This window comes from Sceloporus undulatus, chromosome 3, assembly GCF_019175285.1.
Source record: "Sceloporus undulatus isolate JIND9_A2432 ecotype Alabama chromosome 3, SceUnd_v1.1, whole genome shotgun sequence".
NCBI lineage: Eukaryota > Metazoa > Chordata > Lepidosauria > Squamata > Phrynosomatidae > Sceloporus > Sceloporus undulatus.
In genome coordinates this window covers 8648687-8664637 of record NC_056524.1, presented here as the reverse complement: position 1 = coordinate 8664637, position 15951 = coordinate 8648687, and the positions used below count along the sequence as shown (strand labels likewise).

At 39.6% G+C, this 15951-nt stretch overlaps 1 protein-coding gene across 11 annotated transcripts in view; it reads left to right on the top strand.

The window, feature by feature from the left end:
- Positions 1-15951, top strand: part of TENM4 (teneurin transmembrane protein 4) — an 840211-nt gene that overhangs the window by 547840 nt on the left and 276420 nt on the right. For all 11 annotated transcript variants that reach the window (XM_042456125.1, XM_042456124.1, XM_042456133.1 and 8 more), the window contains one exon: positions 12794-13046. In XM_042456125.1, coding sequence (XP_042312059.1) covers positions 12794-13046 — 253 coding nt within the window. The remainder of the gene's footprint in view (positions 1-12793; positions 13047-15951) is intronic.

Genomic DNA, 15951 nt, shown 5'->3' with positions numbered 1-15951 from the left:
TTTTTTGGGATGGGGATATTTGTTGTTGAGGATATGTATTATGTTTTTTATTGTATTAATGTTGTTAACCACTATAATCTAATGTTGGAATAGTGGTATACCAATAAATATTATTAGTATTATTATTACACAATGCAGCGCTAAAAAGGCATCATTAAGCTGCGCCACTGCAGCTGTGGCGCCCCTTGGAGAGTGGAAAAAAATCTGCTTTTTGAGGCTCCTTTTTGCACTCTCTGGAAGTTGGATTGGGGCCATGGCATGCGGTTGCGGCAGTCACGATCCGGCCAGTAAAGGGGCGGCTGCATGCCACCCATCTGTACAGCCCCAAAGTCAACCTCTTCACACGCCCCTCCTCTGCACTCTTCCTCCCACCAGCCAAAAAGCAACACCATTCATTTTCTTTCTTTGCCAGACTTTGCATCCTCCTCATTTCCAAAGTTCTTTCCTTTGAATCCAATGTTTGCAGCCAACCCCAAGGAGGGTTTAACTTCTCTCCCTTCCTTCTCCTGTTCCTCCTCTCCCAGCCAGACAAAAGCAACATCTCATTGTGGTGATGGCTGCAGACATCAGATTCAGAGTGGAAAGACTTTGGGAATGAGGAGAATGCAAAGTTTGTTAAAGTGGGAACGATACAGTGTTGCCTTTCTCTGGTGAGGAGGGAAGGGGAGGAAGAGGGGAGAAAGTAGATCCTTCGCACCCATAGCTGCTAACATCAGACTGAAAGTGGAAGCACTTTGGAAATGTGGGGGAGGCTATGTGTTGCAAGGTTGCAAAGAGAGTTATGAATGGTGCTCATGGTGAGAGAGGGCTCTATCATTCATGTTGGAGGGAATCTAACCTATTTGAAGTTTTCCACTTTCATGATGTTGTGGATTTCTTTTAGAACCAGGGAGATCAGGAGCACAATTGAAAAGGAAACAGAGACCCAAGACAGATGGGCGGGAAGGGGCGTGTCCACAGTGATTCTAGGGTTAGAGAGCGCGCCGCAACCACACGTTCCCGAACCCTAGTCTGTCCATACGGGGGCCACCATGATGATGCAAGCATGGTGCCGCGTCTACACATCAGGGCAACACAGTGCACAATGGCACACTGGTGGCAGCGCATGTGCCAAAAAGAACCTGCTTTTAGCAGGTTCTTTTTGGTGTAGAGAGAGCCCACATGATTTGGTTGCTGTCTGTCAAGTCCCACAGTTTATTTGCTGCAGCAGTCTCCAAAGGAAAACATCCAAATTCTGGAGACCAGAGTTACCAGTGGACAAGTCTTTTACAGTACTTTGAACAAAGAAAACTACAAATTATATTCATTGGTTATACATAAGTTAAATATATACACCCCTTTACACTCATTGGATACTGAATATACATTTTTCCATCCCTCATGGGTACCCATCAATCAAACGGTTATCTCTGTGTTTTCCTTTTACTGTCTCTAACTGTCCTGCATTATATCCTCTTATTTGGGATAACTACTTGAATCAGGAGCCATTTCAGGTTTTTTTTTTAATATTCCAGAGCAGATGATTTGACCTGACCCTAATATCTCTCGTCCAGGCGACCTCTGCTCTCAATATTTCAGCACTATAATTCTCTGCTCTTGAGCATAGTAAAAATTTCAATTTTAATGTATCTTCTTCAATGGGGGTGGGGGTCCTTGGCCCCTAACACCCACAAATGTGGAGGGGTGACTGTATATCACACTGGCTCTTGGCCTTCCCAGAAGGCTGATGCAAAAGCAAACTGCTGCAGCTACTCCTAGCTTGTGCGTTCTTCCTCATTAATAACTTTTTCCATTTTGACCACACACTGGTGTTGTTCGGTCACAAGTGTCCTGGTTTTCATCTGTGAAATGTTGGAGATTGTGCCACTTACAAGTGCCCCCTTCACCACCACTGTATCAGTATCCTAGGACGTCCTTTCTATCTCTCCACATACATGACATTTTCTACTTTCTTTGAAGCACAGATGTAATTCTTGTTTTCCCGACTGAATTTCTGTCGCATGTCTCAAGGGGAGCAGACAGCAGAATAGCAGAGCACATTCGCAGTGGGGTGGGATTTGTCTGTCAGGAAGGGTCGGATGCACTATTTGTGTCCCCACAGTGCTGCCAGAGTGATCTTTCCTGTATTTGAAAGCTCTGTCAAAAATATACAGGAGAGCCAGTCTCTCCAGAAAAGCCCCTAAAGGTTGTGCTAGCTGTTCCGTGTACAGTAATTATTTGTAGTTGTAAAAATAAAGGACGGGAAGTGGATTGCTGACATAAAAAGTAACCTCTCCGTGTTGATTCATTACTTTAATGGAGGCCTAAGTAGGTTGTTAATCTGATTTCCTATATAACTCAGAAGAGGCCCATTTCATCCGAGACCATCAGGAAAGTTAATACAGCACAACTGTTATTTTCTTATTGCAAAATATGTGTGTTGCATTATGGTCTAATCACTGCTCAAGATGGAAAAGATAAAAGTTTGCATGTGTGTGAGAGAGAAAATTATTGCTTCTCAGTTGTTGCTTTCTGGTGGCAGGGAAGCTAATATTATATTGATGTTTTGCTTCTTAAAAGTGTGGCCAGAAAAAGGCAAGCTGGGCAGAAAAAAGAAAAGAGGTAGCCTCTTGAAAGTGAAGTTCTTCCACACCATATAATTATAGCACTGTGTTTCCACTCTAACTACCATGTCAACCTCCTGTAGGATCCTAGGATTTGCAGTTTATGGAAGAGTATTTAGAATTCTATGCCAGAGAGCACTAGTGCATCCCCAAGCTACAAATGGGAGGATCCATAGGACATTACCATGGCAGTTAGAGTGGAATCATAGTGCTATAATTCTGTAGTGTGGCTGCTACCAGGCTATAAAACTCGCTTCCAAGACAGGCTCGGTTGACTCCCTCTCTGCTCTCTTTTTTCCAGCAGGCTATGGCCATTTTATTTAAATAAGCTTTCAGCTTTTAACTGGCCAGGGAAGTGCAATTATTATATACAATTACCTTCAGGTTATGTGTCTAAGGTATATATGAAACATAGATAAATTTTGTGTTTAGATTTGGTTCCCATCTCCAAGATATCTCATTATGCATTTACAGTATATATAAATACAGATATTCCAATAGCCAAACAATCAAAATCTCAAAGACTTCTGGTCCCAAGCATTTCAGATAAGGGAGAGTCAACCTGTACAGTGTAAGATGCTTTGGGTCCAGATTGCAATATGGCAGAAATCAAATAATTAATAAAATAAAATGAATGAATGAATGAATGTGAAATGGCCCCTGATGGCAAGCACTAGAAGGGAGGCAGTGGGAGAAGATATTCTAGTGATGTGGTGGTTTAAGAGCTGGACTACAACTTTGGAGATGAGGGTTCAATTCCCTGCTTGAGCATAAAAACCCACTGGGTGATCTTAGGCAAGTCACACTCTCTCAGGATGGCAATGACAAACCCCCTCTCAAGAAATTTGCCAAGAAAAGCCTATGATAGGGTCACCTTAGGTTCGCCATAAGTCAAAAATAATTTGGAGACTCACAACAACAATAAAAGGACAAAACCTTTGCTTTCAAGATCGGTTCCCAACAGGATTCTCAGGTGGTAGTGAAGGCTGTATGTACTGTCTACTCTCCGTATCCACAGGTTTTTTTATCCATGGAGTCAACCATCCATGGCTAGAAAATATTTTTGTAAAAAAACAACCAATAAACAAATATTGGTTTTGCCATTTTTTAAAAGGGGCACCATTTTACAATGTGATTGTATTTAATGGTGCTTGAGCATCCATGGATTTTGGTATCCATGTGGGGGAGGGGGTCCTGGAACCAAACACCAGCGGATACCAAGGGCTTACTGTATGTCTCTGTTTAAAGATATCCTCTCTCTTCCAAAATGTTTATGAGAAAGCAGTTTGCTGTTAAAGTTTCAATGCTGGAAGTTGTGGCAATGCATGTTTATTTTGTTGATGAGCTTTTAATTTACAAAACCAGTGGTTTGTGACAGATTCTGTCATGGGAGATCTAGCAGTGGCTGTGAACTAGGGTACTTGAGCAAAGCATGCATGTTCAGAAGAAGTATACCTGATGAAGGGAGAACATAATATGGAACAGTTGGGCTCTTTAAAAAATATTGTTGGTTTTGTTTGTTTGTTTGTTTGTTTGTTTGTTTACTTGGGGCACTCAAAGCAAGATTAAAATATGTACAGATAAAAGCAAGTAGAGGTAAACAGAATAAAGAAAAAGTTGAATGATAAAATACAATTAAATAGATTGCAATACAGTGTATTGTGTTAAGAGGAACAATTTAAAGGTCTGCAAGCAAATAAAAAGTACAGCAACCATCTGTTGAACAGTATGCGGAGGGTTTCCCTTTGAGCTACCTGTAGTAATCTGGATGGATGTCATTGGATATAGAATGTACATGAAGACTCAGGAGTTTAGCGCATGAGGGTGCTTTTCCATTGGAATTGCACAGTTTCTTTAACACAATTACAACAGTAACAATAACGCTATTAATGCACTTATTTCTGCATTAACTTTCAAAAGCACAACGGTCCTTGTTTTGTGACAAATGTTTCCAGTTTCTGTTTTCTATCCAATGCACATGATCCCAGCCTCCAACCTCTTTTCTTCCTGTTTTGCGCATGCGGTTTTTAAATTTTATTTTAATGAAGATTGAAAACCAAACAGGTTGTTGAAACATCTTTGAATTCCATATGCTGGCAGAGAGTCTTGGATTAATGTATAATTCACCAAGACAACCCAGAACAAAAGAAAAAGCTAAATAGCAAATCCAGTTAATACAAACCAAACTCTGTTTTGTGGACTGTGATAATTACCAGAAATATATACACAAGTAAGTAAATATCAAGAATATGGCAAAACCAGGCTTGTTCTTTACTCAACCAGTTGATGTAACAGAAAGAAGGAGAGGGGTTGATGACATGCCCACTTGCACCACTTTGACTTCACAATAACAGTACTGTAGCACTAGAATAAATTGCACCTGCACCCATACCTCTTGTGAATGTAGCAGTATTGGTGGTCATTGACAGGTATCTCTCATTAACGTGAAACTGCACAATAATAACAGTATAATAGCAGATCAGCAATTGATGAGTGACAGTGTGTGAAAAGGAGAAGAATCATAGGTTGCAATTCCACTTCAATTCCATCCCTAGCGCCTCGAGCGGTAATCTCTTCAGACTGGCTTTGCGTTAGTAAGATATGTATGATGTGTAGCACATTATTCACTGCAGCACCAGGGATGTGTCCAACAGCAACAGAAACTGAATAGCATATTCAGTAACATTGTGCATTGTGTTTACTGAATGTGCATTGTGGTTGCGCATTGTGCACTGCTGACTGCTCAACCGCACCCAGTCCTTAACATGAGTTTTGCATTTTTATGCAGTTCTTCATGGGGCTGCGTCATGTTGGAGCAGCATCTTTCCAAATGCAGAGACTTACAGTACACTATACTGAGGGGAGATTTACACAATGCTAGATTCTTAATCCAATCCTCCCATCACTTAGAAAAGATATATATATGGTCTGCAAGTCCCAGAATCTTCACCCAGCATGCCCAATTAATTTCTCCAAGCTCTGAATCCACCAAAGTATTTCTTTCAAAGTATTTCTGTAAATCATCCCCCCCCCCCCGAAAACAGAAACTGAGAATTGTACCCAGGTTGTGTAATTCCCTTCTGAGAGAGAGTGGGTGGTTAGACTGACCCAGTCTTGTCATTTTTCTCCTTGTAGGCAAAGCCCTTTTAATTTTGTTAGGCAACTTGAAGGGCGGACTTGGAAGAGATGTGCTCTAGTTTTCAATTTTTAATTATACAGGTTCAGTCTCCTTTGTCCTGAACCCCAGAATCCAAAATTTTCCACAACCCAAAACTTTTTTCATGAATGGCTGAGACAGTGCACCTTTGCTTTCTGGTGGTTTAATCTACACCAACTTTGTTTCATGCACAAAATGATGTAAATATTATATAAAATTACTTTCAGGCTATGTGTATAATGCAATAACACATTATAATGACAGATTATTTTAGCTAAATTGAAATTTTGTATGTTCATGTTCATTAAACATACATGAATTTTGTGCTTAGACTTGGGTCCCATCTCCTATCATGTATATCTAAATATTTCAAAATCCAAAGTAATCTGAAATCCAAAACAGCCCTGGTCCCAAGCATTTCAGTTAGGGGATACTCAACACTTTGAGCTTTATCGCATTCGGCTTTAGGGCCGCTCTGAGAACGGCCCGGCAGGAAACGGAACGAGTGCTTTTTGAGAACTGTTCAGAACAGTTCTCAAAAATTTCCCCCTCTGGAACGGATTAAGAACGGAAGAGAGGGGGAACGGAACGAATGAGGGACGGGTGCGTGCGGTAAAATCCGTCCCCCACTCATTCCGCACTCGTCCCTGCTCCTTCCGTTCCGTGCTCAGAACGGAATGGAAGGAGCCAAATGCGATAAAGCTCATAAACTAGATTGTGTCCTAATATTATAATTTCTGTCACTATGTTCTTAATACAGTGGGCCCTTGATATCCACTGGGTTTGGTTCCAGGATCCCCTGTGGATACCAAAATCCTTGGATGCTCAAGTCCTATTAAATACAATGACATAGTAAAATGGTGGCCCTTATATAAAATGGCAAGATTAAGGTTTGCTTTTTTGGAATTTATCTATTGTTGAATATTTTTCAAGCCATAAATGCTTGAGTCCTCAGATAAAGACTCTGTGGATACAGTGGACCAACTGTATAACTTTCTGCGTTTTTAAAAAAATCTGTTCTGTTTAAAATTATTATGATGTTGCGAGCTAGATTGGATCACATTTCTGATAGAACGACAGAATATAAATCAAATAAATAAAGATGTTAGTTTATGTATTTTCAAAAAGCCTTGCTCTCCTCCAGTACTCAGATTTCATAGGGTTTGGGTTTTTTCTTTTCCTTAAGGGCTCCCTGTCTGGGACCTATAAAAGAAGGGAGCGGGAGATGGGGAGGAAAGCTGGAGAAATCTGTTTTAATCCTAGTCAAGGAATATTACATTTGCAATGCTGAAACATGACATAAGTGTATATGAATACAGTCAAAAGACTGGAGGGCTCAGGTTGAAGGGGGAAGTGTGGAATGGTAAATGACTCTCCAGAAAGGAATGCACATTATAAGTCCCGGTTGGAGGCACGAAGTCACACTGGCAGGAGTTGGACAAATGTGCTGTTTTACATTTAGTGGAGAAATTGGAGAACATATGTAAACAGAGAGCAGAAATGATAAGGGTTTTTTTTTCTCCTTTAATTCAAAAGGTATTATTTGTAACAGCAGCCATGATGCAAGGATGTAAACATTGGATTTACACAGCATTTTCTTTTTTAAAAGTGAGCAAAGTCTGACTTGGGGTTGGATAATAGGAATAGTCAGCTAGTAAACGGAGAAAGCATTATTGTGAATATATGTTGCCACATATGCTCCCCATATGAGTGCCAGTGTAAAATGGTCTGAGTGTTGGATTATGACTCAGGGAGACCAGGGTTTAAATCCCCACTCGGCTGTGGAAGCCCACTGGGTGACCTTGATCAAGTCACAATCTCTCAGCTTCAGGGAAAGTCAGTGGCAAACCACCTCAGAATAAATCTTGCCAAGAACACTCTGTGATATGTTCACAAGAGGGTCACCAGAAGTCGGAAAGGAGTTGAATACACACAACAGCATGAAGCAGAAACAACATAGAAAGAATACGGACAGGTTCCTAGCATACTACCAAAATGAAGAGCAGTTCAACAAATTTGGGCAAACCTTTCCTCCAAAATAACACTATGCCCATGTGAAATGAAACAACCAGATCAGGTAAGCCTTGCATAAACAATCAAAAACATTTTTGACCCTTCCAGGCTGCATCTGCACTGCAGAATTAATGCAGTTTGACACTGCTTTAACTGCCATGGCTCAGTGCTATGGCATTCTGGGATTTGTGGCTTTGTGAAATCTTTAGCTTTCTCTGTCAGAGAGCTCTGATGCCACAACAAGCTACAAGTCCTAGGGCTTCATAGGATGGAGCCGTGACAGTTAAAGCGGTGTCAATTTGCATTAATTCTGTGGTGTGACAACAGCCTCAGAGACAACTTGAGTGCTTATTCCAAAATGCATTTAGGGATGAGAATGACTTTTTCTTTCCCCTACCTCTACTTTTCTTATGATTTCCATTTTGGCAGCCAGATGAGTTGTACACTGCGTAGTTGTTGTCTTGTACCTTCAAGTCATGCCCGACTTATGGCAGCCTTAAGGTGAATTTATCACAGGGTTTTCTTGCCAGAATTTGTTCAGGGTTTTTTTTTATCCTTACCTTCCTCTGACACTGAGAAAGTATGATGTGGGAAATTATCACATGAGGACCAATTCCACAACAATCACACTATTGGAAAATAATGGAAGCATAGCACTTTACAATAGTGATCTTTAGTTCTGCAGATTTGTGCAATCGCGCTATAACAACGAAATAAAAGTGAAACAAAAACGGTCACGTTCCGCATACAAATGCCGATCACATTGTTGTATCGTTAGTATATTGTGATTGGATGTTGTGTGCATGCATCGTTATCAGGTTACTGTGCATGTCCAAAAAATGTGATTCCATTCCAAACAGAATAGAATAAAAAAAAAATCTGTATTTAACAACATGATATATATATCCAGTTCAAATAAAATAGAGACCTCAAAATAAGAGAGAAATCTACTCCACAATGATCCTAGCAATGAGAGCGAATTGCCTGTTCCTAAGTGCAGTCTGGGAAAAGCTCCATGATAGTGCTCCACGATAATGCAAATGCATCATTATTAGTTTGCACACCTTCACAATAGCACAAATGAAGCACTATTGACAAACCATTCACTGGGTTTCCCCATTAACAAGAAGTTATGGGACAATTCTAGGTTAAACAAGCAGAGCAGGAGGCTTACACCGTAACTAATGCAGAATGGGAGGAAACAATTAGGTATACTATAAATCCTAAGTACCAATTTCAAAAACACATAAAGGCTGAAACATTTCTTTCATTTATATATATATATATATATATATATATATATATAGAGAGAGAGAGAGAGAGAGAGAGAGAGAGAGAGTAAATAATAACTCCAACAGTAATAAAAAAGTCCAGAAATAAACATTCACAAATATGCCATGCTGTAAGGGATAAATCTTCTATGTACTATGTGATAAGAGATGATGGTCCCAATGCCAGTAACTCAACAAAAGAAAATTTTCAAATTGATCCAGTGTATAATAGCAGGACATTACTACTGTCTTCAGACTGGTCACTGAATTTTTATCATTGGGAAGTAGTGGATGAGCTCAACATCCGGTGAACACCTTTAAGCAATTGCGCTATAAGGACAGGAACATTCCTTTTTTCTCCCATTTTATAACCCCGTGTGATAATCTATTTGGTCAAGGTTATGCTGTAGTTTTCCGTAGTCAAGCGGGGATTCGAACCCTTGTTCAACACTCAAGCCACGACATCATGTTGGCTATCACATATACACCTGTGTGTGTTTGTGTGTTTGTTCTTGAAAATTGAAGCCAAGGGGCAGTGGGAAGATGAGAGAGGGACTTCTTGGCTTTTGTGCCTTAATTGAGGAATGGCCTCCTCTTGGATGTCCAAGCACTCCCAATATTGGTTTATTTCCAAGTTACATAGCTTTTTCTAAAAGCCTTTGTGGTTTCATGTCCATGACCATGGTTTTCAATTGCTGTACCTGTTTTAAGCTGTTTTCAATACCAGGTACTGGAGGCTAGATTTCAGAGGAAGGAACCGGCAAAACCATCTTTGAGTATTCCTTCCCTAAAAAAACCTTATGAAAAATTCATAGGGCCAACATAAGTTCACAGAGACTTGAAGGCAAACACACTCACACGGTTTTTAGTCAGATCCTATAGTCTTGTTTATATCCTCTTTGTTATCCAAGGATTATGCCGTGATGCACTTGTGGATCACATGTTTGCATGCAACAACCCTGTGAAGTAGATTAGGCTGAGAGAGAATGACTGGCGCAAAGTTTCAAGCCAGGCAGGCATGCTGAGCAATATTGGAGGTAATTACATCATCTAAAGCTGAGGACATCTATAAATGTAACTTGTTCTCACTGTCTTTTATAACTACTCCAATCTGTTTGCCAGGAAATGAAGTACTGTAATTCATTGAATCACTTACCCAAAAATAACAGGGGTCTTGGTCTGAGATCCATGACACAAGTCAAACAGATGCTGTTAATACATTCCGAGGTGTTAAAGACCCAAGATGTGACATAATTATAATTAGAATGAGTGTATACTGCAGTTTCTTGGTATTACTTGCTCTGGTAAGGGATGAAATTCAACTGATCTCAGTGAAGAATTTCAGGATACTTACCCAGTATTTCACAACAGATGCATTTTTGTGGTCTCTGTTTGGTGCTGCTACTGAAACTATTTTAATGGTTCTTCCTTTTTTTAAAAAAGAAGAAAAACCTATCAGAAAATATGTTAGTAGCAATTCTTGAATACTAAAGGCTCATGTTTTTAAAGTAATTTTAAAAAGAAGCCCTGACAAGAAGAAATGCTGGACTGAAGAATCTTCGCAGTCTGGGAGTTATTCTGTGCCAAATTTGCATTTTCTGTGCAGGAAATAACATTTCTGTGGAGTTTATCACAGTGGGGCTGATTTCAACATTAAAGAGAGTTTTTAAAGAGTATTTAAAGCAACCCGGAAATGAAGTAGAAATAGCAAGTTATTGCACAAATGATTCTCACACGCAGTTGTGCAAATCCAATGATATCAGAAATGCACTGTCGCTGAAATCCCAAAAGTAAAAAGATGTGCATTAATGCTTCTTTGTGACCACTATAATGGCAGATTTTGTATGATGTCATGTGAAATCATCGCATGTAATTACGGGATTTTTCTGGGATATTTACAGTACAAACTCCCGATCTCCTTCGTGTGATAAGCTAGTGTGTGTAAATATTATTTCCTGTTAAGAACAAAAAACTGTTTCCATTCAGAAAATGCTTCAGTTGGGGACATTTTATGCAAAATTATCTAGTGGTTGATTTGCACTGGAAAAAAAGCTGGTTCTGCAATGGACATAGATTTTTCTGTGCAAAGCATCATGAGCAAGTTTTATGCAGAATAAGTCCTAAATTGCAAATAGTCTTCAGTAACTGTCATTTTTGCAGTGTTTTTCACATCAGGAATAAAATTGCTAAAATTTCTTGTTGCTTCCTTTGAGAAGAAAATTAGTGATGAGTCAATAATGATGGTGATGATGATGTAACAAATGTATGTTAGTAATTGCTTATGTTGACTCTTAAGAATATTATTTCTGCCATATGGGCTAGAATCCTTTTGGTGTCATGCAACTGTGTAAATTACCTTAAGAATGTGCTTGTAGTTTTTGTTTGTTTGTCTGTTTGTTTGTTTAGAAACTGTGGAATGGACTCACACAATTCATGATTGTATGCATGGACTTCCACAACTGTAACTATTTCACATGGGCTTACCGTATACAGTATACTCGACTATAAGTCGTCCTCAAGGGCAAGTTTGGAGGCCAAAATTATGGATTTTTCTATGACCCGTAGATCGTAGAGACCACGAAGAAGAAATACAGTACAGTATATCCTATTGTTAGTTCCAACTAGAGAAGGCCTGTTGAATTAACTGGAGATACTTACCTATGTGTTCGCTCATCATCCGACAATGCATTAAGTGGGTCTACCCTAGTTGTGACTAAACAGGGTTGCAGCTGTGCAGTTGTGTTTTTGGATGGTGCTCAGCTATTTACCAGTGCCTTCAGTGTATCACTTGGTTCAACAGATTACAGAAAGAGCCACTGCGCCTTTCCCATTGCACAACAGGACAATAAGCAAGCGACTTGGCAGAAATACAGTTAGTTGCACAATGTTGATAGCTAGCAGAAAGGTGGTGTACCATAACCGCCATGTAGCTATATGAGTCCCCTAGGATCCATTAACAACCAAAATGTCTTTGCTAGATGTTTGACAATGGGATATAAAGTAGTAAAGGTTTAGAGTTTCTCTTATTTGAAATGCTTGGGACCAGAAGTGTTTGGGGTTTTGGACTTTTTATTTTATTTTGGAATATTAGTATATACATAACTTGGAGATGGGACCCAAGTCTAAACATGATATTCAATTATGTTTCATATATACTTTATACGCATAGCCTAAAGGTAATTTTATACACAATATTTTAAATAATTGTGTGCATGAAACCAGGTTTGTGTACACTGAACCATCAGAAAGCAATGGTGTCACTATTGCAGCCACCCGTGCAGACAATGTTGGTCTTTGGAATATTTTGGATTTTGGAATTCCAGATAAGGGAGGCTCAACCTGTCACAGAAATACAGTGGACCCTTGTTATCCGCTGGGGTTTGGTTCCAAGATCCCCCGTGGATAACAAAATCCGTGGATGCTCAAGTCCCATTAAATATAATGACATAGCAAAATGGTATCCCTTATAAAAAATGGAAAATCAAGGTTTGATATTTGAAATTTATACTTTTTTGGAACATTTTCAAACCGTGGATTCTTGAATCCATGTATAAAAAATCAGTGTATAAGATGGGGCGACTGTACAGTTTCTAAAACTATAACATTGCAAATGGTTGTATAGTGCTAACTGCTAACTGTTCTGTGTTATCCCGAAGCTTGCATTTAATGAAAAGAAGATGATCCTACAAAAAGTGTCACATAGGTCGATTCTCATGACTCATACTTGGATGGTTTTGTTTTCTCTACAGATCATCCTCCAAGTCTCCAGAACCATTCAAGGCTTCGAACTCCCCCACCTCCACTTTCACATGCTCACACACCAAACCAGCATCATGCGGCCTCCATCAACTCCCTAAACCGAGGGAACTTCACCCCACGCAGCAATCCTAGCCCTGCTCCCACTGACCATTCCCTTTCCGGAGAGCAACAGCCCGGAACGCAGGAGTCTACACATGCTCAGGACAACTGGTTACTTAACAGTAACATCCCCCTCGAGACAAGGTAATGCCTATCTTATTCCATTTGTATGAGATACACTGTTTGCACTAATATTTTCAGCTTTGTTGGCCATGCAGCAAAATTCAGCAAAATTAAAAATCCACAAAACAGTGATACTTTTATTGAGCCAAATGAAAAGCACAGAATACCTCATGCAACCTTTCAAAGCTACACTGGCTTCTTCATCAGGCAAAGCTCTTAAAAATTCATATAGGAGAAGAAAAGCAACAATGTTGGAATCGCAGGCTGACATTTTGTCACAGGTGTTGCTTCTATGGCCAGTTAAGATGGTCTGGAGGGATTTCAATGCAAGCAGAGGCCACCCCCTTCTTGGCAATGTGGGGACCAAGCATAAAGAACAGTAAAATATGGGAAATAAAATTTCAAATCCAATAATAGCAGCAAAGTAACTTCCACTGAGATCTCTGTCCCATGTGAGGCTAACTACCCTTTTCTTAGGCAATGAGCACTGAATTTGTGAAGACATCTCTTTATTGTTACATCTGGGAAAATTTTTAGTTTATTATTATTATTATTATTATTATTATTTATAATCCACTTAATCACTTGGAATCCAAGCGGATTACAACAATAAATCAAGATACAGTTAAAATTCTGAAAAACCCTGTCCCTCCCCCCAGTATAAAAACATAGTAATACTAAAAAGAGATTAAACCAGAGCTATATTAAAACAATAGTATAAAATCACAGTTAAAATCAGTAGAAGATTTGTAAAAAAAAGAAAGAAAGAAAGAAAGAAAGAAAGAAAGAAAGAAATGTATAGCAGGGGTCCAGATACGATGGAAAAGGGGATGGAGAAAAGAGGAGAGAAGTGGAGTGGGGAGGCCCAAATGAAAAGGTTTATCTTTGTTGGAGGTAGAAACTTCAAAGAGTTAAGACTCAACCCTTTCATTCCCTCTTCTTAAAGTATCCCCCTGTTGCAGATAAGCTTGGTATCTAGTACTCATGAATATCTTTTAAAATTTTTGTAACCCACCATGAATCCCATTTTGGGAGAAAGGCAGGACATAAATTCTTGAAATAAATAATAAATATAAATAAATGCATAGAAAAACCTGGAAATATATCAGGGGTAGCTGGTGATTCCTCCAAATGCAGAGTAAATCTGTATGGGCATTACTATAATCAAACAAGCAAGAATCTCTGCTCTGCTGAGCCCCTAAATTTTCTTTGTCCAGAGATATATTTTTTTGTCATACTCTCAACCCTTTGACAGTCTGTGTTTCTGTCCCTTTGGCTTTCGTGTCCCACCAACTGAAAATTTCAATGTTTGATACATTGCAATGGTACATTGTCCCAGTACTTAGCAGCAGATCCTTGGGATATAAGGGATAAGAAAGTGGCAAATTAAATTCATTGGTAAAGCATGTTTTGCCATAACATTTGGATTTTCCATAATGCAGAACTTCACATTGTTTACATTCACACATATTGAATGTAAACAACTAGGGTTCTCTGTGATAAATAGTTGGTTATGAGACACATCCAGAATGCTTAACCAACTTAGAGGAGCAAACATTTCTCTCCTATTTATTTATGTTTTAAAAAATTACACACCACACCTCTACCCAAAAACTTGGTTCCAAGGCGATATACAGAGAAATGCCAATTGTAAAATAACTATATAAGGTTAAGCGTCATAACAATAAAGTAGAAACACAGTACAGTGCGCCCGTGCCGTGCGCGGTTACACTATACACTTATGCTGAAGTCACGCAACAAATAAACAAATGGCATGGAACTCTGAAAAGGGCCCCATCTGATGATCTTCATGCATGAGTAAATTGGTATCAAAGTAAGCTGTCCTTCAGATACCAGAGTCTCCAGTTTTTTAAAGGCTTTACTGACACACTCCAGCATTTTGAATTCAAGTCACACATCAACAGGCAACCACTGCAATTCTTTCAGAAACTTGGCTCCACCTAGATAGATGAATTGAAATCCTAGCCACTGAATTCTGCACTGATTTAAGCTTAGGAACCCTCTTCAAGAGAGGCTTCACAGACATCATGGCCCAGCAGTCTAATTTGGAGGTTGCTCAAGCTTGGATTACCTTAGCTAGGCCATCTGATTTATCCACTATTATTGCTACTTGGGTTATGAACCTACAAAGCTGTCTGACAGGGAGAACAACACTTGCTCTAGCTCAGTTATCTTAGTGGCAGCAGCTAGCCACAAATTCTGAGTAAGAACTTTCTCATCCCTGCTACTGAAGACATTTCAAGTGGAACAGAATCATAGAGTTGGAGGAGACCACAAGGGCCAACCAGTTTAACACTCCTGCCATACAAGAATACACAACCAAAGCACACCCAACAGATGGCCATCCAGCCTTTGTTTAAAAACTTCCAAAGAAGAAGAGTCCAACACACTCCAAGGCAGTGTGCTCCACTATCAAACAGCTCTTACTGTCAGGAATTTAGGTGGAATCTCTTTTCCTGGAGTTTCAATTCATTGTTCCATTTCCTAGTCTCTGTAGCAGCAGAAAACAAGCTTGCTCCATCCTCAATATGACATCCCTTCAAATGCTTAAACAGAGCAATCATGTCATGTCTTAACCTTCTCTTCTCCAGGCTAAACATACCCATCTCCCTAACCCACTCCTTATAGGACTTGGTGGTTTCCAGACCTTTCACCATTTTGGTCGTCCGCCTCTGGACATGCACCAGCTTGTCAACATCCTTTTTGAATTGTGCTGTCCAGAACTGGATACAGTATTCCAGGTGAGGCCTGACCAAAGCAGAATAGAGTAAAGATAGTGGATCTTGAACCTGTGCTCTTAGGTATGCCCTAGCACTAAGTCCCTCTGCAAAAACCCACAGTGAATACAATCAGATTGCTATTCCATGTAGGCCTATGTTGTCTTTTCAGGCTGAACAGGACATGA